The sequence below is a fragment of the Paramisgurnus dabryanus genome, chromosome 9, assembly GCF_030506205.2.
Source record: "Paramisgurnus dabryanus chromosome 9, PD_genome_1.1, whole genome shotgun sequence".
Taxonomy (NCBI): Eukaryota; Metazoa; Chordata; class Actinopteri; order Cypriniformes; family Cobitidae; genus Paramisgurnus; species Paramisgurnus dabryanus.
This window is the reverse complement of record NC_133345.1, coordinates 33,293,194-33,319,376: the sequence shown is the minus strand read 5'-3', so window position 1 is coordinate 33,319,376 and position 26,183 is coordinate 33,293,194. Positions and strand designations below refer to the sequence as shown.

General features: G+C 36.2%; 1 protein-coding gene across 1 annotated transcript; it reads left to right on the top strand.

Moving 5' to 3' along the window:
* The first annotated feature begins 1,621 nt into the window (after positions 1–1,621).
* On the top strand, positions 1,622–25,362 carry LOC135739836 (semaphorin-7A-like). Its single transcript, XM_065257890.2, has 14 exons — positions 1,622–1,802; positions 2,813–2,943; positions 3,238–3,279; positions 3,829–3,927; positions 4,004–4,079; positions 6,292–6,381; positions 6,468–6,607; positions 7,681–7,841; positions 8,602–8,716; positions 9,475–9,649; positions 16,162–16,283; positions 19,781–19,926; positions 23,162–23,190; positions 23,763–25,362. Exons 1-14 carry the CDS (start codon positions 1,715–1,717, stop codon positions 24,128–24,130), a joined length of 1,782 nt encoding a protein of 593 aa, XP_065113962.1. The 5' UTR covers positions 1,622–1,714; the 3' UTR covers positions 24,131–25,362.
* The last annotated feature ends 821 nt before the right edge of the window (positions 25,363–26,183 follow it).

Here is a 26,183-nt window from a genome sequence, read left to right as displayed (position 1 = left end):
TCTGATGTCAGAGAACCTACAGTCACATAATCACCAAAATAATAAAGAAAAGGACAATATTACAAATCTTTGAATTCAACATGAGATAGTCTGGTCTGGTGTCTCTCTCCTTCTCTAGTGGTGGATTTGCAAACTTGTTAAATTAATTTTGTCGTAGAGTCTTTTTGTGGCACTGCTCCAATAGTCCATTTTGCTGCTCTATTGCAGTAAAAGTCTTGCTGTAGGCCTGTGTCTCTCAGTGATTTGTGTGTGTGTGTGTGTGTTTGTTTGTGTGTGTTTCAGCATACTGCAGTTTACTTGTTAACTACCTGGACTGCTGCATCTTCACACACACAGATATTGAGATAAATGAATGAATGAATGACTGAATAAATAAATAAATATTTGCGTTAATTTTTGTGTTCACAAAAGGGTCCCCATACTGCAAAAAAAATATCTCTGACCAAAACATGTTTTAAATATATGCTAAATACATGTTTATAAACATGTTATAAACTATAAAATGTATAAAGTTTAAGTATAAAATTTATAAGTATGTATAAAATAAGTATAAATATAAAAACTATAGCTATTTTTACAGTTGAGCAGCTTAAATTTAACTTTTTAACATAACCTACAATGTTTTTGATCAAAAACATTCATCAAAGTTCTCCTAAGAACGGGTATTGTGTATTGGTTTTAAGACAAGTTTTAGGAAAGGTTTTGGTCCACATCAAATGTTGACTAGTGTATATAGGCTAATTATTTTTTTAAATATATTTCCAATATATATATATATATATATATATATATATATATATATATATATATATATATATATATATATATATATATATATTGGTGAAAATAAATTTTGTAAACATATTTCAAAATATAATTCAGCACATATATGTTTTGGCATTTTTTTGTATATTTTAAAAATATTAAAAAAATTATATCTGGAAATATATATTTTTTGCCGTATGGATTGTTGCTAGAAGGGATACAGCTACGGCCAAAGTCTCGTAAAATTTTGCCAAATGAGCGCTGTTTTCAGCATTATCATAACCCTTAACCCAACATTTCACGGGATTAGGCAGTAGCTAACTTATATCCTATCTAGCCAAAATCGATTTTTTATTTTAATCATATCCCCAAACCTAACCCTAAAGCAACATCTCGCGAGATTTGTCAGTAGCTGTAGCCCCTCTAGCCTTCGCCTCACAAAATGTTTAAAAAAGAGAGATAGAGAGAGAGGGACATCTTGTGGCTACGGCTGGGAATCGATTCCAAAAAGAATCCACAGGAATCGAACTTATTTTAAAGAGCCTTTCCAATATTAATCACATAGTCACCTCTTAATATAAGTTCACACTAGAAAACAGATCACGATGATCATTTCGGGTGTCAAACAATTTTCTCGCTGATTATCCGAGTCACTTGATTACTGTCAGATCTTTTTACGAAAAACAAAACCGAATTAACTTCAAATCATGTGTTAGCTAATAAAACCCAAGATGTCCTTATATGCCCTAGCCCGCATCATCTTCCGAGTGCCTTATGTTGTGGAGGTGTGGAAAACGGCTTCCGATAGTAGAGGAGCTCGCACCCCATGATGACATCACAGTGACGATCACGATATTTGACGAGCCAGTAGTGACAAGAAGAAGTTCTGCTGTGAGAGAAGAGAGCAGAATGTGTTATTTAGTGTAAGATCAAAGCTTTACATGTAAAGATGAACAGGATAGGTGTGTTTGTGCTGTTCATGTGGATTTTGTGTGTTTGTTCATCAAGTCATGGTCCTCGAGTTAAGACTGATCAAGGTGAGACAATATTTTATTTTATATGCGGAATATTTTACTCACAGTCTCTCAAGTTAAATGTTATATCAATGAGACACAAACTATTATTTTATATATGTTAAGGTTTATAATTTAGGTTACAGTATATGTCCATTACAAAATGTGTTTTATAAGGAATGAAACAAAAGACTAAACTTACATTTAAAGGGACAGTGCACCCCAAAATGAAAATGTTGTCATTATTTTTTCACCCTTATGTCGTTTGAACCCCCAATGTCTTTCTTTTGGACTTTTTATTTGGTCAGGCTGGAAGACCAATGACCCACCAGCTGGAATCATGGTCAGCTTGCTTGTTTAAGCTTGGTAAAGATGGAAGTAGCTGGTTTAAGACCAGCCTGGCACTGTTCTTGTTAGTAGGAATGAGTGTGTATGTTGACCTAAGGAGGTCATATTAACCAGAAAACCCGAAACAACACAGTTTTAAAAAATCTGCATTTAAGTTCTGATGAACAAAGAAAGACACTGGGGATCAAACAACATGAGGGGTGAATAAATAATGACAAAGTTTAAATATTTGGTTGAAATATACCTTTAAGAGGAAATGTTGATGAATTGTAGAATGAATTACTGTAAAGCTTTTTTAAGTTGTAAGTGTTAACATTCTCACAGCTTGTATGGTTAAAGTGGCATTTTCTGTTGCACATTTATTTATGTAGGCTATAAGATAACAGTATTTTTTTATCTTTTTCGTCCACATGCACGCACACACGCGCACACACAGACACACGTCTGCAAAATATAACCAAAACATGTGATATCATGGGAATTTACATGGGATCACATGAAAACAATGAAAATTCATTGGGTTTTTCTGTAGGGTTACTGTAAGCACACTAAATGAAAATTTACATGCATGCAACATATTAACAAATAATGTGGAATAACATCAATGTACAGAATAAATATGTGAGATGAATTTGAAAGATGAGCATATTGTACACTTGAGATATCATTCATCCTCTCTGTCTCAGGTATCACACACTATACTATTAAACACAGTCATAGTGGTTTGAGAAAACTCATCAGAAGTACCTCAAGGGGAACAATTTGGGTTGGAGATGATGAGAATCTCTTTCCTGTTACCTCAACACAAGACAAACAGGTACTTCATAAAGTGCATTTACAATTCCCACCAGATCAAAGTGAGTCATGAAAAACATGTTTTTAAAAATTATTTTGGCAAATACCTGCAATAACTGCTTCACATGCAAAATAGCATTTGACAATGTCAAAACTGTGATCACATTTAAAATAATGCAAATGTAAAAAGGTTACATTATATTTTAATGATCCCATTTAGACATTATGATGACAATGACACTTAATGGTGAAGTGTTTAATAGTTATTTTACACACTGTATGGTCAACTGGTTCATATCTGTGCCTTTATGTTTAGGTGAATGTTGCCCTGTTTAAGGATGAATGTAAAGAAATTGAAGTAAGTATTAAGAATCTTAATATAACTAAAACATAATGTGGCGGTGTCCCAGACAGGGTTTAGATTAACCCAGGACTAGAACTTAGTTATATTAGGGCATTTAAGTATTTTTTTTTAACATATAATCCTTACAAAAAACAATAGGTGTGCATCTTGAGACAAAACAATGGCACTGATAAATGATAAGATTTCTCAGAGCAAGGTGAGATAAACTCTGTCCTGGAAACAGCCAATACGTTTCACCTTCAAACATGCAATATGTTTAAAGTAATAAGGAAAGAAAAGCTGTTGTACACTAAATGAAGAATTATATTAAAAGAAACAGCAGTTTTTGTCTACATGTAGCATCGCTGAAACGCAATATTAATTAAATCTCAGATGTGTGTGGGCAGGGCAGACGCACTTTCGGTGGTACAGATTTCCCCTCTCTTCACCCTGTACTTTCCTGTCCTCTCTGCCCAAAAAAATTACTTTAAAAAATGTGTGTGTGATGTCACAAACAATCTGCTTGACCTATTGAATCTCATATAATGATGTGTTAATATTCAGAAGTGTGAGTACACATTCTCTCTGCTCGGTGATGGAGTCGATGGAAATCTCCTGTTCATGTGTGGAACTACTGGAGAAAAAACTAAGTGCTATAACATGGTATGTTTTGTTTTTACTGTTTGTATTTTAGTCTTGTGTTCACTGTAATCAAATAAAATTTCATGTTTTATTTCAGAATGTAAACTATGCTTTAGTTGACGGCTTCGAATTCACTTACGGATTAAATATGAATGATCCTTCATTACTCATCGGTGAGTATCACACATACTGAGAATTGTCATTTAGAAGTCTCTTTAACGAACACCTGACCGGAGTGATAGTTTTAATACTGAGGATTAGAGATTTGAAAGTACATTGAAAAACAATACTGAACTGAGAGTATAATGAAATAATGAAGTGATGATGCCATTCAGGGTTGTACTATTGTCCCAAACAACAGCAATTGTGTTGAAACACAGGGTTGTTTATTCTGCTCACTTGGGCAATACTGAAGTCTTTTGCACTACATGAGATTGAAAATGTATATTTTGCAAAACTGCAATGGAAACAGTTTAATCACATTTTCAGGTCACCCAATGCAAGTAGTCACATAATAATTATGTAAAGATTATGTGGTACGTATTAAAACCTCCCAGAAACATGTGTGTCTGCTAATCCAAACATTAATGCCAAAGCACTTTTACTTCTAAGAGGCATTAATGTTTGGATTAGGGGTGGGCGATATGACCAAAATTTCACTTCACGATAGGATTAATTTTATATCATGATAACAATAAGTATCACGGTAGAGTTTTTATCTTTTAATACGTTTTTTATGTTATTAAAATATTTAATGCCATATAATTTTCATAATTCTCACAAAATCATCTTATATATGCATAAAAAAAGAAAATAAAAACAGACAAAATTCAAGCTCACTGAAGATAAACAGTGATGAAAGAATGATAATAAATAATAATGTATATAGGGAGAAAAACATGAGTGACAGACAGGAGCAAAATTAGGTAACCAAAGTCCAGATCCAATATACAGTTACACATGTGTTTTCTCTTTCAGCTGTTTACTTTCTCTTAAGCTCAAAATGGTCGTGTTTATGAGGATACTTTCAAAAATGGGAATTTTGTATTTAAGACAAATAAAGTGGCAAAAATGCTTATGAGATTGATGAGCAGCAGATGCGCGACTTGCGCTTCTCACACACAGAAACAGTGCGTGCATTTAGCACTGTTGTTTGTGTTTCAATTGCTTAAAATCACTTGTTTTAAATGTTTTAAATTTGTTATGTTTTTGTGAATGCGCACAGCAACGTGACGTGGGATGATAGTCCAAAATCTCTACCGGTTGACTAATTTCTACCGTTTTTGCTCACCCCTAGTTTGGATAACACTACTACATCTCTTTTGATTTAAAATAATGTACTATTACTAGTCTTTTGTCAACATTTAGAAAATATTGCTAAAGTTTTGCACGTTTTAGGAATGTGTGGATGAGCCTTCACTTCTAGAAAGATGATCTTTTTGGGTTTTAATCTTTGTGACTTTATGGATTTTCTATATGCACAAAGCTTTTAACACTCCAAATCACATCATATGACCTCTTTAACAAACCTTGGCTGAACAACACAATCAATCCTGACAGTAAAGAGGTTTATCCGCCACAGTCACACAATCATGAACTGAAGAATATCCTCCAGTAATGTTCAGTATTGTCTGCTTTTTAATCATTTATGGAAATTGAGTAAAAAACGAGCACTTCCAGTGGACACTCAAACCGAAAGATGCAGCTATAAACGTATTTGACAGTATGCAAAAATGTGGACAGCTGTGTTTTATTCCTGTAAGCCTGTGAAGAAAATATCAAAGATTTCTGTTAAATTTGCTTATTTTAGAAGTTTAAATGTGACAGACCGGAGGTGAAAAACGCTGTAAAGGAAATGAGAGAAGAACTGAAGCTCTTTATATGAATCCCTAAAGACTTCTTGTGTTGTGTTTAGATAAGGGCTGTCAAAAGATTAATCACGATAAATCGCATAAAAAATAAAAGCTTGTATTGTATGTAATTAATATGTATATATAAATACATACACATGCATGCAACATTTAAGAAAACAATAAGTATATATTTTTTCATTTATATAATATAAAATATATCAAAATCTAAATAAATATGTAAATGTTTCTTAAATGCACACATGCATGTGTGTGTTTTTATATATACAAAATAATCATACACAGTGCACACACATACATTTTGCAAAAATAAACTTTTATTTTTTATGCAATTAATTGCAATTAATCTTTTGACAGCCCTAGTTTAGATGAGTGCAAGCAAAATAGATCACACGATGACTTTTATCTAAATGATTTTGAACAAACCATCCAATAAGAGTTTATGATGTCTGAGCTATCTGTTTTATAACATTGCATTTTATTACTTTCTCCTGAAAATCCTGTGATCTGTCAGGTGATATGTTGTACCTCAAGTCTACTATGGGACTGTACCGGATAAACAGAAAAACAGGTGGCAAGATCTGGCCTTATTCTCCTGTAGGAGGTGAGAGGAGAGATCATTCACTTCATCATTCATTCAGATATCAATGTTTCAAATATTAATGCTGTTATTTGTGATGTGACGTACAGAGCAGAAGTATGTGAAGCTGGTTACTGGTAATGGTCAAGACAAGGACAAGCTTTATTCATTCTTCACAGAGAAACGCAAAAGTGACAATGGAGGCTCTGAATCCGATCTCTGGATCCCACGAGTCTCACAGATCTGTATGGTAAACACAATAATGAAGTAAAACTGAGAAGTGTCAAATGATCGTTTTGCTCTGCTGCAGTTTCACTTTAACATGAATGAGATTCATAACATCAGACACATAATGTGTTTTTTTTATTGGGTTTTGACACAGGATGCTAAAGCATCAGTTTTGCAGCAGTCACAGATAAATGATTCTTATGTTTATAGTGTGAACTATAATCTGTCATTATAACAGTAGGTTTGGTCTCTTTATAGCTCATAGTTGATAAAGTCAGCACTGCAAGCGAACACAATTTATATCTCGGTAACAACACATCCATATTTGACCTTCAGGGAAATGTCTAGAAATATAATTTGGTGTCAAAACGCAACAGAACAGCACAGCGTATACTTCCCAAAAACACTGTGATCTATTGCTAAAGCATTAAATGCTTACTGTTTGACATCCGTGAAGTTATGTAACAAACAAGAGCACACAAACAGCAGCATTATTTTCTTTGACTATTTACCTTTAGTTCATAGTAACACCCACTAGCAAATAAATGTAAATGTGCCTTATCAACAGGTTTCAGTTTTAGCAGCCAGTGTAACTCATGAACTATACAGGTGATATATTTCTTTTAATTTTGATGATTATAACTGACCCAAATCCGCAATTCAGTATCTCAGAAAAATTGAATATTGCGAAAAGGTTCAATATTGAAGACACCTGGTGCCAAACTCTAATCAGCTAATTAACTCGAAAGGCCTTTAAATGGTCTCTCAGTCTAGTTCTATAGCTTACACAATCGGGAAGACTGCTGACTTGACAGTTGTCCAAAAGACGACTATTGACACATTGCACAAGTAGGGCAAGACAAAAAAGGTCATTGCAAAAGAGCTCTGTGTCCAAGCACATTAATAGAGAGGCGAAGGGAAGGAAAAGATGTGGTAAAAAAAAGTGTACAAGCAATAATTTCACCCTGAAGAGGATTGTGAAACAAAACCCATTCAAAAATGTGATAATATTTTAATTATATGACCAGCACCTGTATATTCATGTGCATGTATCATTGTATTAGTATTAAAATATTTGAACCTGATCTGTTTCAGAATGACAAAGGAGGATCTAAAGACGTCCTTCAGTTCAGTTGGACATCTATGATCTACACCCGTCTGTCCTGTGGAGCTGTGGAGTTGTCCTTCACCCAGCTTATAGACGTGGCCACTGTTGACAATGACACCAAGATTTATGCCCTCTTCAGAAACATCTGGTAAATGAAAACATAATCAATCATTTTGTGTACCTGTAGGTCATTGGGTTAACATTGCTAAAGGTTGTGGGTTTGATTCCTAGCGAACACACTAAGATGGAAATAATGTGTACTTAGTAACTTTTAAAATAAATAACTATTTATCTTTATTGGACAGTCATGTGTGTAAATGTTAGGAAGGTTAACTGATGGTGAACAGTTTGTTTAATAAACACACCAAATTAAACACACTGACAGATCCTATGATCATCCTGTTATTCAGGTTGAAATGTTTAGGAAATATTTGTCATGCAACATCACTTTACTGTTAACCTCTGAAAACATCAGCTGTGCTCACTTCCACAAACTTTGACGTAACCGGAGACTACGTCAAAAAAAGGAAGAGGTGGTGTGTGGTTGTTTCTTAACATGTTATATTACTGAAACATGTTGCAAAGACTGTGAACATGTACGTATCGAAATGTGGAGTTACACCGTTAAACCGTTTTTTCCCACATTTCTGTGTTCAGGATTATTTGGGCGGGGCTAAAGTAATGGCTCGATGACACACTGGAGCCACCGAGCGTAGCCCCGCCCCATTATTTTCTTATAATTCAATGGCCAGTCGTCAATTATTACTTACTTATTTACTAGGCGGTTTTCCATCATTCAAATTTGTCTGTGTGGTTAATAACACAATTCCCTGTGGTGTCACAAAAACCCATTTATTATCGGACTTTACACAGACTTTAAGTGTCATACTCTGTGGGTGTTTTTACAGGAACATGAGTGCCGTGTGTGTTTATAACATGACTGAAATCAGCAGAATCTTCAGTTCCTCTGAATTCATAGAGATTAAAAACATGAAATTTCCTGTGAACCATCGGCCTGGACAGGTGAGATTTAAATCCAACACCCACACTACACACAATCAATACTGTCATTTATCTTTAAACACTACAAACATCCCATAGCAACTACAGACAGAAAGACAGGTGGATAAGTTAACATGATCTAGTCTAAAACACATCACAATCACCATCTCTGATTCAGAATTGTGGGTAATTCAGATATTCTGCAATTAAACACATTGGCTGCGTCCGAAATGGCATACTGTGACAGTAGGTACTGAATTAGATGAAGTATAATCATTGGCCATTAAAACAGTAGGTAGTATATAGTATGAATATGGATAGTATAAATGAATTCAGACGTACTACATTCACCATGATAAAACATCACGTGACATACATTGTCATAACAACTAGTGTGTCATTAACTTGGATGCTGTTAAATAAGTGTAATTTAACCACAAGGATCAACAGCGGGTTTCTTTATGTATTTACATTTGAATATCTCCTTCTTCTGCATTTCTTCTTCTTCATTGCGTGACTCCCGAGGCTCACAGGATAGTAAAAGGTTCATCGAATGCACATTCCAAAATCATGTCGGAAGTAGTACTTTTTTCCGAATACTATGAATTTGCACGTACTATTCGCCTCGCCTACTGATTTTCACCTAGTATGGAAGTAGGCGGTTTCGGACGCAGCTGTTGTTTAAAAAACTAAAGATGACATTTTGCCTCATCACATATCAACATCTAATATCTCATAGATCTGTCATGAAAGCTTTGATCTGTTATTTTTTCACGCAGTGTGTTGATGACAGCACTCGTCTAAGTCCTGATATATTGAGGTTTATGAGAGAGCGTCCAGAAGTGAAAGATTCGGTGATGCCGGAGACCAAACCCCTGCTGTTTAAACACCATCATTACACACACATCCAGGTGCAGAGACTAGAGAAGAGTTCAGTACTGTTTCTGGCTTTAGGTATGTATTATATGTCTGTTATTATTAATATAATCTGATGAGATACTGAGATAGATTTCTGTCTTATGTTCTCTACTGAGTGTTTGGGGGATTTCTCTTAACCGATCTGTGTCTTTAAAGGCACAATATCTAATCTTTGCCGCTAACGGGCGCAGCTTGATGACGCTGTTAAAGAGCGTGGAATGATGGGAGTTGTAGTTTTCACCTTTTTCTGTTGATAGGAATTGATCATGGATGATGTAATAAAATAAAGTTTATAATCGTTACATTATAATGTGAGAACATAAGTTTACATGCAACGAAATAATACGTTTGGCTCAATCAGATTGAAAAGTGTTCATGTAAACACCTTAATCCAGGGGTGTCCAATCCTGCTCGTGGAGGTCTCTGCAAAGTTTTATTCCATCCCTAATCAAACACACCTAATCCAGCTAATCAAGGTCTTACTAGGCAGACCAGATATTTGAGGCAGGTGTGTTGAGGGAAGTTTTAGCTAAACTCTGCAGGACAACGGCCCTCCAGGAGCAATTTTGGACACCCCTGCCTTAATCAATACGATTGAGGTCGATCAGATGCAAATTTTAATCGTATTATACGGGGGTGGTGAAGTCCAATCTGTGATCCGATCATCAGGAGAAAAATACGCATGTACCGTATTTTCCGGAGTATAAGCCGCATTATTCAAAAATGCGTCATTAAGACGAAATAACATATATAAGTCGCAGTGGAATATACGTCACGTTTTTTAGAAAATTATTTCACAAAATCCAAGGAGAAGAACAGACATTTAATCTGGAAAGGCAAGTTATTCAACTAAACAAAAGCACACAGAACAGCAGGCTGAATAGCTGTCTGTATGTTAAAGTAATATTATCAGTTATTTAAACGATAAACCATAGCATACAGAACTTACCTGGAAGGTTAAATAGTCTATATTAACCAAACAAGCCAACTAGCGTGAAGTTCGCATTCTCTTTACATAAATACATGAATTACATAAATACAGAAGAAGAATATAGCGGACTCTTGGGACTGTAGATGGTAATGTTGTCTCTTGCCTCATAAATAGGGCGGCAGTGGTTGAGTGGTTCATGTAGGTTGTCTACAAATCGTGGTTCAATCCCCGGCTCCACCTGACCAAGTGTCGAGGTGTCCTTGAGCAAAACACCTAACCCCAGCTGCTCCCGTCGAGCTGGATGGCGCCTTGCATGGCTGACAATGCCGTCGGTGTATGAACGGATGCAAAAATATCTTGTGCACATGCGCAAAACATTTCTGCTCAAGTTCTCGTCTTATATTTACCTCTTATTTACGTCTCACATGATTCTTGTCACAGAAACATGCAATAGCAAGGCAATGGCAATGCATTATTAAGCTAATGGGGTCACGCGTTGTACATTCTACAACGTTCATGCTTTCATAACATTAGCCTGCATAAAGCAATTAAATAGCCTCATGCATTTTAAAAATGGTTTCATTGCCTTTATTTGAAAACTTCTTAAGAACAACTTTCTCCAACTTGGGTGGCGTTGCCAAGTGTTGCCTGCTTTTTTCGAGTTCAGATTTGGGCTATTGTTTAAACTGTCTCCACTGGATTTTTTTCTGCTGGTTAAAGATGAAAGGATTTCGTTCATTAGTTATTAGTATTTGGGCTGTAAATAGTCATTGGTATGCTTTTGGGCTAGTTTTGAATGTCCATTAGGCTGGTTTTATTATGTGAATCTGGCAACCCTGGACAGACGTTTGTTTCGGATGATATAGAATGTAAACATTTAAACAAACATTTTAATCAGACTGCAATGTTTAGGGTACATGGGAACTGGTTTGTCTTTACCTGCAGTCAGATTAAATTCAGCCGGATTGACAAAATTGTGTGCATGTAAACATAACCAGTGTGATTTAAAAGCAACAACAAAGTGGCACGCTAGATGTTACTAAATTAAATTCCCATGCGTCTCTGCACAGATCTATCGACCGAATACTGCTTTTAATACGCAATGTACCCTTTTGCGATTGATGTTTTGGGGCGATAGATCTGCGTAGTCCTACATGAAGTCAAACACACCTAAATGGCAGCAAAAGCAAAAATCAAGAATAAACAGGCGTAGTCCAAGTGAACCTATAAACAGGGCTGTAGTGATTTAAAAAAAAAGGTGAAATCTTTGAATTTAAACATTGCTGAAAACATTTGGGATGATGTTAGTACATATGCAGACACATGTTGATATATAACAGTGGTTCTCAACTCTGTTCCTGGAGGCCCACTGCTCTGCACATTTTGTATGTCTCTTTTATCTGACAGACTCAGTTCAGTTCATAGGGATCTCTACTAATGAGCTGATGATTTGAATCAGGTGTGTTAAATAAGGGAGACATACAAAATGTGCAGAGCAGTGGGCCTCCAGGAATAACGTTGAGAACCACTGATATATAACACTGCGCTAGTAGTTTTTTTTAGATTTTCAGAAAAAAACGTACATATTGTGCCTTTATTATAAATAGAGAAAATAAAAATACTACACAACTTCTGTTCGTCCATCATTCTTTACGACACTTTAGTCAAAGGAAGGAAATAGTCAGTTGGTTAAAGATTAACTGAAACAGGATGTGTGTTTTATTTGATCACTGCTGTTATAAGCACTGCTCTATATATGCAGAGATCTAATCGCTTAAAACTGCATTAAACACACAGTCGATTGATTTTACTTTATATATTTATTGACATTTATTTCCATTAAAAAAAAGAAATGCTGAGAAATGATGAGTTTATAAGCTTTCATGAAAAAGATGTAGGTGAATTTTATTGCTAATACATTTGAGAAATAGTTTAACCAGATTTTATCATTTCAAAAACATGTTGAATTCAAAATATGTTGATTTCAAGAGCATTTTACTAAAGGTGCGACACGACGTCTTCAGATTTACAAGCATCGTTCTTAGCGTCGGACAGCGATTACAATCTCTCAATATTTATATAATGATTAATACAAATATTTACAGTCAACACATCACTCCTTTGGTGTGTGTACACTTGCTGTAAAACTCTATTGAGTCAGTTGTTTATGTTAGTCATATGATACACCCTGAGATGGGATCATGTGAGTTCTTAAAAAGAGACATTATCATAAAACCTCAAGATTACAGTAAAATATTAAACGCCTCCCTATTTGTTAGTCACTTTATGCAAATGTAAAGAATTTAAAGTATTTCTGTTTAAAACACTGCCTATCATCGAAGTTCCTGACACAAAACATCTTAGTTTTACTACTTTTAGTACTTAACTCAGTGATTTTTAAGGGTCCATTTCAGTAAGCATGTTGTTTAATAAATTATTCCAGTTAGGATAGAAATAATGTGTTATACATTGTCAGAAATAAAGGTCCAAACGGGGGCGGTTCACATTACCGTGCTGCTTCCCCTCCTTTCCAACAAAGTTCTACGCAACATTTTAAAGGGGCCATGGCACAAGATTTTTTTAGGATGTCAAATAAATCTTTGGTGTCCCCAGAGTACGTATGTGAAGTTTTAGCTCAAAATACCACATAAATAATTTATTATAGCATAAAAATTGCCACTTTGTAGGTGTGTGCAGAAATGTGCCGTTTTGGGTGTGTCTTTTAAAATGCAAATGAGCTGATGAAATTCAAACACTGATCACAATGATGGTGGTTTGTTGCAAGTAAAACTAAATTGTGCTTTTCTCTGCACTAAATGGCAGTGCTGTGGTTGGATAGTGCAGATTAAGGGGTGGTATTATTAAAATAAGAGCTCCTTATGACATCATAAGGAGAGCCAGATTTCAACGACCTATTTTTTCATGAGCTTGTAGAGCAGGGGTTCTCAAAGTCCGGACTCCGGTCCGGATCCGGACCCGACGGCAACTTGATCCGGACCCGCGTCCACCTCATATTACAAGTGCATTAATTTCTATGTAATTGATTAAATGTGTGCATTTGCTATTTTACAAATCCATATTAAACTTGTAAACCATTCGTTTAGTTCTTTTTAGATTTAAGAGTATTCCTGGTCCGAAAATAAAACGAGTTATTTAAAAATGTCCTGTGTGACGCTGTAGCCATCACACCCAGTTATTATGCACAGCTACTTCATGTACTACGGCTTTTGATCAATCCTTACCAATCACTGTTGGTTTGAGTCGTTTAAAACATGCATTTAAAAAAGCAACACTCGTCAAACATAATCTTATACATATGCTTTATTATCATGAAAATACCTGAAAAGGTTTGAAGAACAGCAATATAAATATATCCTTAAGACATTTCCTGGAGCTCCGTGTGTCTGGTTCTTCGTCTGCAGCACATATTAAGTTTCTGCCCAAGAGCGCCCCCTGGCTTTTGGATGTAGCGTCATTTCACCGTAATTCATTAAGAAGCATAGCAAGAATCATCAGCCAATTTATAGGTGCACCCCTAATTTTGGTCAGTGTCTCTGCCTACCAACCACACTTTTTTTTGCCATGGTTTATGCATATGATGGAGAACAAACTGTGCCATTTCTCTAATTAGGTTGCTCTGTATTTTGCACCTGGTTACTTTTGGCATATTTCTTGTGTTTATTTATTTATTTTTTTAACTTTACATGCAAAATACACTTATGTTTTTCCCAAACTATTTGTGTTGATTTGTTATATAAACAAATGATTTACATAAAGTTTTTCCGGACCTATGAAAATTATGGGAATTCAGATTTGGACCTTTGAATGTAAACTTTGAGAACCCCTGTTGTAGAGAATGGTTTACCAAAACTAAGTTACTGGGTTGATCTTTTTCTCATTTTCTATGTTGATAGAAGCAATGGGGACCCAATCATAGCACTTAAACATGGAAAACGTCAGATTTTCATGCCATGGCCCCTTTAAAAAGTTGAAGTATTTTAAATACACTTTGCGACTGCGTTCCTCTCTATTTGAGCGCGATCGTGGCTACAAAATGTGAATCGCCCCTAAAGGTCCTAATACCATTTTGGTACAACGATGTACCTTTGAGGCACCAATATGTTCCTTTTAAATACTTATATGTACTATTTAGGTGCAAAGATGTACTTTTAAAAGGGCACAGGCCACAGTACTTTTATTTCTGTATAATGTACATATGATCAGTAGCGGCCGCTGACTTCTTTTTTCAAGGGCGCACGATGCGAAGTTTGTCACATCATGTATCTAGCCTGTCATATGTGTGTGGTTCTTCATTTCAAAATATGTGTTCGGCACGATGAGTGAACCTATGTGCATCACATGTTTTCTCAAAATAAGTGCCTGCTGCAGACGCGTCTAAACGGTTTATGACTTATTTTGACAAGACACGTGATGGCGCAACAAACACACATTTTGAATTAGCGCCCCTGCATATGACAGTCTTTTACGAGGTCTTCTGTAGTAATTTCAACAGTAATTTTATATCTAATATTAATCCTACGGTTTCTGCCCGCATCTCGGCATGCCTGAGGGACATCTCACTCTGGATGAAGGATCACCATCTCCAGCTTAACCTTGCGAAGACAGAACTGCTTGTCATATCATCTGAACCAAAGATTCAGCACAACTTTTCCATTCAGCTAGGTTCCTCGACCATCACGCCTTCCAAGACGGCCAAAAACCTGGGAGTGGTCATTGATGATCGGCTTAGCTTCACGGAGCATGTTGCCAGCACCGCTCGCTCTTGTAAATTCATCCTCTACAATATTAGGAAAATTAGACCTTTCCTAGATGAGCATGCTACGCAGGTCCTGGTCCAAGCTCTTGTCCTGTCCAGGCTGGACTACTGCAATGCGCTACTGGCAGGACTTCCAGCCTGCACGACCAAACCCCTACAGATGATTCAGAACGCAGCGGCAAGAGTGGTCTTCAATGAGCCAAAGAGGGCGCACGTCACTCCTCTCTTTGTCAAGTTACACTGGCTTCCCATAGCAGCCCGCATCAAATTTAAGGCTCTGCTCCTGGCCTTTAAAACCATCACTGGGTCAGCACCCCCTCACCTTCGCTTGCTTATAGAGCCTTATGTACCCTCTCGATCACTGCGCTCTGCCACCGAGCGAAGACTTGTGGTACCATCTCAAAAAGGGAAGAAAACACTAACGCGTACCTTCTCAGGAACTGTCCCACAACTGTGGAATGATCTGCCGGTCGTGACACGATCAGCTGACACTGTAGCTGTCTTTAAGACTCGGCTAAAAACCCATCTCTTCCATCATTACCTAACTTCCTAATTACAGATTTACTATCTTTATTTAGTTAACTTCTCTTTATCTCTTTCTCTATTTACCTTCCTCTTTATCTAAAAAAAAAAAAAAAAAAAATACTAACATACCCTTGGCTATGTATATTGTGTTGGACTTGATGAGACTATTTCCAGTGCACTTATGCATTGCTTTTCTTATGTTGCCATAATTGCTTCTATTGTTTACCTCACTTGTAAGTCGCTTTGGACAAAAGCGTCTGCTAAATGACTAAATGTAAATGACTAAATGTAAACCTTTTGATTTTTTTTCCACAGAAAGTGGAGGAATCCATAAAGTCTTAGAAAGTTCCACAAATGATCCATTATTCATCATCGCAGAGTTTCGGCCGTTTCAACACAGGACTCACATCAGCAGTATGCTGTTAGACGAATCTGAGGTTAAAACACACACACACACACACACACACACACACATTGCTCTAAAGTGGGACACCTACCTACACTCTGCTCGGTTTTTTTCAAACCCATAGTTGGTTAACAACCAAGGCTGGTTCTTGCCAGCTAAGGGTGGGCTGGCGGATATCCTGGGTGGCTGTTATATATATACACACATACAAAATTATGAGATTAATGTATATGCACAAACTTCAACAATATTTTTGCATGGCATATTAACAAGCTAAGAAAGCTTTTGGGTTTGGGATGAAAAGAACTAACTTTTTTTGTCTATATAGAGTTTTTGTAGGTTACCTAAAGTTTTTAGCAAGCCAAGTTCAGAATAATAAAGCGTCATCTCTAAGTCAAGGGTATTGACAAACATAATTGCAATAAAACTTATTGTATTCATTTGCAAGTAGATAGTGTGCAGGACTTCTCTTATTTTGCTGCTATTCGGACTACATTGTCCTGCTCACCTACGCACATATCACACACATTAAACATAATGTGTCCTAAAATAATAAACAAAACTGATCTTTCATCTCTTTATTGAGAACAGCCAAAAAAATCTCAGAGTGCTTGTGGAAAAAGTATGTAAACCCTTGAGTTAAAGACCTCATAAAAGCTAATTGGAGTCAGGTTTTAGCAGACCTGGAGTCTTGTTAAGATAATACGTTTGGATGTGTGGACTACAGCTACTTTGGCCCTGTTCCAAATGGCACACTCCGGACTTGTGGTCCTCCTCAGAGTCCACACTTTGATGACATCACGTAGTCCAGACTTTAGGGAACCTTGATGCGAGTCCACGTGGGTGCACCGGAGTCGTATTTTGGGACAGACTCGAGCATCACACCGGAAATAGGTAGAGATGTTGCCCGTCAGTGTGAACTCCTCCCTTACGTCGTCTCATTGGTCTGATTGCCCTTTCGCAAGGACTTCTGGGTTGGTATAGTGCGCGAAGCCTGCTCCAGTGCGGGCTTCGCCGAAGACCACATCAAGGGGGCAAAGGAGGCGCTGATGAGCACACTTCAAAGCGTAAAAATGACAGATGGGACACGCTACGGACTCGTAGACTAGGCGAGAACGCGCAATTTAAGGCCACGAGACCGAAAGTCCACATGAAGTCCGCCATTTGGGACAGGGCCAGTGACTGGTAAGAACCCCTCAAACTTTTGGAGTTTGCTCTGAACAAGAAGAACACGATTATGTGAAGCATGCCTCCCCAAAAAGAGCTTTCAGAGGAGCTACCATCAAGAATTGTTGCTTTACATAAAGCTGGAAAGGGGTACAAAGTAGAAATTCAGCAATCTACAGTTAGGAAAACAATCTACAAATGAAGACACTTCAAGACTTTTGCTACTCTACCAAGAAGTGGGCGCCCAGTCAAAATGACACCAAGAGCACAACGAAGACTCGTCAATGTGGTAAAGAAACAACCCCAAATGACACACAACGATTTGAAGCATCATTGAACTTGCTAACATCTCTGTCCATGAGTCTACAATACGTAAAACACTGAACAAGCATGGTAACCACGACAGGACACCACGAAGGAAACCACTGCTTACTTAAAAGATCATTGCTGCAAGCTTGACGTTTGCAAAAGAGCACATTGACACTACACAGCGGTGTTGGCAAAATGTTTTGTGGACTGATTAAACTAAGATTAAACTATTTGGAAAAAACACACAGTGCTACATCTGGCATAGAAAGGGCACGGCATATCATCATGAAAACTTCATCCCAACTGTAAAGTATGGTGGAGGAAACATCATGATTTTGGGCCAGTTTGCAAGCATTAAGGGGAAGATGAGCTCCCAACTATATCAGATAATTCTTCAGAACAATGAAGCTGAAACTGTGTAGGTGGGTGATGCACAGGACAACAACCCAAAACACAGCAGAAAGTCCACAACAGAATGGCTTCAGTAAAACTAAATCCACCTTTTTGCAGTGGCCAAATCAAACCTCAACCCAATAAAGAAGCTATAGATTGACATGAAGATGTCCATACTCATGAGACGTCTAAAGAATATGACAGACCTAAAGCAGTGGGCTAAAATTCCTCCTTAATGATGTGCATCTCTGATTCACAGCTACAGGAAGCGACCGGTTGAGTTTATTGCTGCCAAGGGTCAACCAGTTATTAATAGTAAGGGTTCACTTACTTTTTCCACTGCCATTTTGAATGTTGAACGAGTTTGTTCAATAAAGACATAAAAGATCAGATTTTTTGTGTCATTATTTTTAGACACATTATGTTTGTCAATAGCCTTGACTTAGATGAAGATCAGAACCCATTTTATGAAAAATTTACTAAGAAAACAATTAAAAGGTTCATGTACTTTTTTTGCCACTGTATATAATAGAATATTTAGTATTATTGCAAATTTGATAGATTATAGTCTAATATTTGGTATAAATATGTTTTCATATCAAACATGTAGTTCATTAATATAATAAATAACAGACATCATATTAAAATAAACATCCATTGGAAATGGCCCTTAAAAGAAGAATATAAAATGATATAGAAGCAGGAGTTTGATATTACATAAGGAATCATTTGCTTTAACTAAACTTAGCTAATGTAAGCATATTTGTGCTGTTACAAAGGATAGATATTGTGTGACCATCTATCTGGGCTGAACGTTTACATAAAAAGCAGAAGCAGCAAACAGATAAGCATGCAAATTGTTGAGGTATTAATAGAGAAGTTTATCTCACCTTGCTCCTGAGTGACACATGCTATTGTCAAGCTATTGATTAGTCATCAAGTAAACTTACTATTATACATTTTTACTCAAGTGATGAGTTACTTTATCGCATAAAATCAAGTTCAGATTACGTAATGTCATAAGTTGAAGGGCACCTATTACTCAATTTTTACAAGATGTAATATAAGTCTCAGGTGTGTCTAGACTGTGTCTGTAAAGTTTCCGCTTAAAATTCCCCACAGATCATTTATGATAGCATAATGCCCTTATTTGGGTAGGAGTATAAAAAATAGAAATCAGCTACAACTCCTCACTTCCTTACCAAGAAACAGTGGGCACTTCAAGTTTAAAATAGATCTGATTCCTTTGAATACAATCTCTTTAGCCACATTAGAGGCTACAATGTGCTAACAAACACATTTAGGTTTTGACTAATCAGTCAGTCAGTGGCCGTGGGAGGGGCTTTGTTAGTGTGACATCACATTAACTAGAGAATCAAAACAGAATGTCTGATGAAACTGCTTTGGTTTAATGGGGTTTAAAAAATGAAGGAGCAGGTGGATTTTTTTCATTGTAGGGTTGTTGTGTTCACACACTGCCAATACACATTTATGTCCAAACATCTTGTAAACGTGGATTTTTCATAATATGGGCCCTTTAAAGTAACAGATATGTTCATGATATGACTTACTGACCACATCATTTTTTTTTTTACATATATAACACCGTGTTGGTTATATGTGAGATATTGATAATTTTTCCTGTGTGGTGTTTCTCAGAAGCGTCTGTACGTGAGTTTTGGTGAGGAGGTGATTCACATCGACCTGCAGAGGTGTGACCTGTATGGAGATCAGTGTGAGCAATGTCTTTTATCCAGAGACCCCTATTGTGGTTGGAGCGGTTCACATTGTACCCACGTCTCAGGGTAAGATCTCATTTCAATGTGTGAACAGAAATTACTTAAAATAACTTAATAAAATAAGTTAGATGTAAAACACTAAGTCTTTAAAGGTGTAGAGGGGGGAAGGAAGCCCACCTGCAGAATGCTGCTGAGGCCTCATTAAAACCACAGAACGGAAAAATGCATCATGATCTAGAAAAACAAGCCCAACATGAACACAAGTTTCACATTTAACAACTCACAGCCCCCAAACACAAAACTAAAAACTTCAAAATGATTTGCAGATGTATATGTAGGGGTGGGGGACATGACCAAAATATTTTATAGTGATATGTGTACTTCTATATCATGATAATGATATATATCACGACACAACTAACAAACTCAAGCTCACTGAAGATAAATAGATAGCGTGATAGCAGTGAGAGATTAACATGATTGACAGACAAGAGCAAAATTAGGTCTCTTCCCCTTTAAGACCAAAGTCCAGATTACTTGAGGTTACTTGCAAATATGGGCATTTTGATGCAACTTTGACATATTTTTGGCCAATAAAGCAACAAAAATGCTTATGATCTCAATGAGCAGCGGATGCGCGGCTTGTCCGTTTCTCTCATACAGTTGTTATCCCAGTTGTTTGCGTTTCAATTGTTTTTAAATTGCAGTGCGCAAACGAGAGTGTAATCTGGATAGAGATGATAGTCCAAAATCTACCGGTTAACAAATTTCTACAGGTTTATCTTACCTACCGTTTTATCAACCACCCCATGCATACGAGACAACAATCACATAAGTCTTTCTTTAGCTTTTTCTATAATTCATGAATAATCTGTTTCTTATAAAGATACACCCTTGTTCAAGATACTTCTCATGAAAACCATTTAGTCACATGAATGTAAGTCTGACAGGAATGACTGTCATGCTTATAGGAACATGACATGATTTGTTCATGAAAACCACAACATGCAGTTTCAACATCACGTCTTGTCCTCTTGGATCTCTCATCAGCATTTGATACCATTGATTATAACATCCTTCTTAACCGGCTAGATCACTCCATTGGAATTGAACATAATGTCTTGCGCTGGTTTGAGTCATACCTCACAGACAGGTCTGAATTTGTGGCTATGAAAAATTCAAAGTCCTCTACGCATGTTGTTGGATGCGGGGTTCCACAAGGTTCAGTTCTTGGACCCCTTTTATTTACTCTCTACATGCTTCCTCTTGGAAAAGTCATCCGTTGTCTAGGAATTCATTTCATTGTTATGCTGTTGATACACAACTGTACATAAAAATGGATAATCAAAATCACTGCCTGTCTAGAGGAAATAAGCACATGGATGAATAAAAATTTTCTCCAGCTGAACAGTTCGAAAACATAAGCAATCCTAATTGGCTCACCACATCAGATCAGAAAATCTACCATAACCTGGATTACTTTTTCTGGCCAGGTCATTCCACTATCATCATTAGTTACAAATCTTGGTGTCAGGCTGGATCCTCAATTATCACTCAATTATATCAAGATATCCATCCCACATTAACTTTACGTGATGCTGAAAAACTTGTCCATGCTTTGGTCTCCTCAAGATTGGACTATTGTAATGCTCTTCTCATTGGGATCCCTGTAAAGAGCATTCAGAACATTCTAACACAGTCTCACCCCATTTCGTCAATATTTGACGACACTTGACCATTCGTCATATGTTGACGTGAAGGGTATACCTTTCGCGTCATTTTTTGACGAACTGGGGACTTCAATACTATTACGTCCGTTGCATTCTCTTTCCTATTTTATTACCATTTGTGCGTCGGTTTAGGGTTAGATTACGCAAAATTAAACAGTGTACGCGAAATTAAACAGTTGTCACCTGGCGTTGGGGTTAGAGTTAGGTTTGGGTAGGGATGTCATTATGTAAATCTAACCCTAAACCGACGCGCAAATGGTAATAAAATAGGAAAGAGAATGCAACGGACGTAATAGTATTGAAGTCCCCAGTTCGTCAAAAAATGACGCGAAAGGTATACCCTTCACGTCAACATATGACGAATGGTCAAGTGTCGTCAAATATTGACGAAATGGGGTGAGACTGGGTTGAACATTCAGAACACTGCGGCTCGGATCCTGATGAGAGTTTGCAAATATGAACGCATTACACCAGTCCTTAAATCCCTTCATTGGCTTCCTATTCCAGCCTGGAGTGAGTACAAAGTTTCACTCCTCACAAACCATTGTATCCATGGAAATGCCCCCAGTTACCTTCAAGAATGATTACACCACAGATCCAAGCACGTTCCCTTCGTTCCACAAACACTTACCGGCTCCTTCCCTCAAGGACTAGGACTGTAGCCTACCCCTGCTCCTAAACTGTGGAATGCCTTCCCTGAACATCTGAGTGCCCCACAAAGAACTGATATTTGAATTTTTTTAAAAGGGTCTTAAAACATACCTTTTTATAAAGTCTGTTAGGGGCAGGGATTAGACTAGTCCTAGACTAAAATAAATTTAAGAGCTGTCCAAACTGAAAACAACTTGCACTGACATTTCTTAAAGCGTAACTAAACCACTGGTCAGAGCCTGACTCCACCCACTGGCAATATTAAAAAAATGCAAGAAAAGTGGGCAGATCCCAATGGAGATAGAGGGGATGAACTAAGCTCGTACCAAGTGTGTGGTGAGATCGTAACAAGGGCGTGGTGAGCTTGAACCTGCTTCCGTCACAAGTTATTTTTTGGACCCAACATCCAATAGGAAAATTCAACTGCAGTAGCCACCGTTCAACCTGAAGAGGGCAGAATTCAGACGTTTTTACACCATATATTGAAACACTTTATATCCAAATGTCAAAAAACTTACACTAATAAAGCATCATTCTTACAGATCATTAACTAAAAAAAGTTGGTTTAGGGTTTAGTTACTCTTTAAAATGCATCAGTGCCATTTTTTTTGCCTCAAAATGCACACAAGTAATGTTTTTAGTAAGGCATGTTTGTTAAAACTAGTTATATTTCCTTAATAAACTAAGGCCTAGTCCAGGCTTAAGCTAATCTCTGTCCAGGAAACCACCCCATAGTGTTTAAATTCCTTTTAAACCTTTTGTATTGCTTTATTTAAACTGCCTTGTTTTATTATGCCTTTCTGTAGCACTTTGAGATTTAAAAATGTAAAGTTCTTTATAAATAAAATTCATTAAATGTAGATGAGACTTATTTCTAACCAAGACCATCTCATTAACATCTTTTTTTTTGCATTTTACAGAAGTTTAATCCAGGACATAAAGTTTTGCAGTAAGTTTCTGTTTGTTTTAGCATGAGAACATCAAATAAAAGTCATTGCTAAATGAATAAATGTCATTTTAAAATGTTATTCAAATTGCTGAAGCTTTTGCATGGAAAATTAACAATGTTTGCCTACGAGTTAAATCCAGTCTGGGCTTGACTATATCTAGGCTATATGATGTAACTACACTGCAAAAAATGATTTTCAAGAAAAAAATGTCGTTTTCAGATCTAAAATTTTTCTTGATGAGCAAAATGACCCAAGAAAATAAGTCTAGTTTTTAGACCAAAAATATCAAATTTAAGTGATTTTGTGCATAAAACAAGCAAAAAAATCTGCCAATGGGGTAAGCACATTTTTCTTGAATGTTTCTTGAATTTAGTGTTTAAGAATTTTTTTTAGATTTTTTTACTGAAAACAAGACAAAAATACTAAGAAAACTTTTTCTTGAAAATAATTTTTTGCAGTTAGTAACCTTCTCACTAACAAACAGCAGATCCACATCCATATCAGTCATAACATTAAACAGAAAAAAAAACTATTTTAACATTCAGTGATGACATGTATCTCTGTTTGACAGATTCAACTAAAGTCGATTATTCCAGAACAGAAGTCGTTGCCTCAGCACCGGTGTTGATCAAGTTGATCGTCACGCCCTCTTCTAGATATTATCTGACCTGTCCAATTATATCAAATCACGCCTCATACCACTGGTACCACGGTAATACCCATGAGGAGTGTGTACAGGCCGATAGGGACTGTTTGTATCTCATTGAAAGTATGAATAAAACTCATGAAGGTTTATACAGGTGTGTATCTTCAGAAAAAAATTATCACATAAACATCAGCAGTTATGAGCTGATTATGAGCTCTTCACCAGCACTTATGGTCAACACAATAGTTTTACCATGTTTATTACTTCTGTTGTTTACTCATCTGTTATTATAGATGAATCCTCTGAACACATTCACTGGATAGAGGTTCAATTGTTAAGTTGTTAGATGATTCATTTTAGCTTTTAGTTATAATTTATGAATAATCGGTTTATAAAGTACACCCTTTATAAAGTATGCAAGAGGTGACTGAAAGTTCATTTAGTCACATGAATGTCTGACGTCTGTTGTGTTTATAAGATGATTATTTATATTTGAATGATTCATTTAAGTGGACGTGGAAAAATGAGGAGGGTTTAGCTGTTCTGCTATTTATGTATATCATCAGTGTTTCTGTTGTTTTACAAATGTTGAGTTCATCATCAGCATCTAGCATTTAATATGATGATGTTGCATGGGTTCAGATTGCAATATGCTGCTTATTTTTATTTAACTCAGGGAGAATGCACACATTAATAAAATATAGATACATATTCATATAGGCACATATTCATCCGTAGTTACTCTGGTCAGGGACATTTAGTGTTACTCTTTTCTTTTGACTAAAATTATTATTATTATTATTATTCAGAAAAATTTCAGATTCAATTCTCAGACTGTGAAACATTTTGTAATGCAAATGAATGTAAACTGTGGATGGAATGTGCTGAGGGATTGCAGATTGCACAAATTTTTATTATCTGAGTGCAAGTGATAAACTTATAAAAGTGCAATAAGATCTCTTAACATGTGATATCATAAAAGTATATTTTTATATAATTGCTTTTATATAGAGAGTATTTTTGCACTTAGTGTTTTGTAAACTGTTAAATTATATGATCACTGGAGAAGTAAGTGTGTACCCACTTGTCTCTGTCTTTCCCTCTACGTTGATTTAAATATTTAATGTTTAAAGATTGTTTTGGGCAAATTGTTTGTTTAACGTTTTTTTTCTCAAACTTTTGCAATCTGTGTTTTTATTTAAGTTTTGTTGGTTGTTGAAGTTTAGAATCTGTCACTTACAATATCTGAATGATTCCTTCTGCTCATTCTGACCACATAGGAAAACCATCTGAGCAACGTTAAGCAACCTCAGAAAGTTAAAAACTGCATTTTACAACCCCCGTTTCCTTTTTGTTCAACACACTGGATGTTTTTTCTGTGGTTGCACCAACGTGCAAGTCATACATAAACCAGTTGAAAACGTTGACTCATAAAATTCTCATTCACTTACTTTATGAGACTCACTTCTGAAAAAGACAAAACAAAACATGTTCATTGAGCAATAAAACAATGAAAGTAAACAATGTCATATTTGCTTGAATTACTCACATTTATAAATCACAAATACAAAATTAATCAAATACTGAAAATAAAAAATAAAACTTGATCTTAAATTATACCACATAACTGTTGAATGTTATAATCTGATTAAGAAATGTTCTACAGGTGTTGATTATTTTTCTATACACACCTGACCTCTCAAATGTCTTAAAATAACCACCAGAGCAATGTTTGTATTAGCAGAATAATGGACTCCGGTCCTTTAAATAATGTAAGGAATAATTGACGACAGGCGTTTAATTATAAGAAAATAATGCACACCCAATGTGGTATGCGGCATGACGTGAAGCATTATCATTTTTATTAATGTGCATTATTTTCGAATAATTCAATGGTCAAAAATTCCTCTTATACCACAAACATGCTCTGGTGGTTATTTTAAGACATGTTTTACAGAAAAATATACGCGCCTGTGGAACATCTCAACACATCAGAAAAAAACATTGAAAGAACAGACACGTGGTATAAGCCAGAGTATACTACAGTATTTTGAAGTATTATAACCATGGTTTTACTACAGTTAAAAAACATGGTTCCTATAGTTAAACCAGTTACCACAAAATAATCATGGTTGTGTTGTAAAAACCATAGTTAAAGGGTGAATGTACCTCTTGAGTAGAAGTAAAGCTGTCTCAGTAGATTGTTGATTCATATCCTGCTGAGGTCATCTGTTATCCTGGGAATTGTGAAAGTTTTTGGATACATTGGAAATGTTTTCATTATTACAACTCCGACCACCATAAGAAACATTCACATGAATTTTTTACAACATTTTAATGATTGTT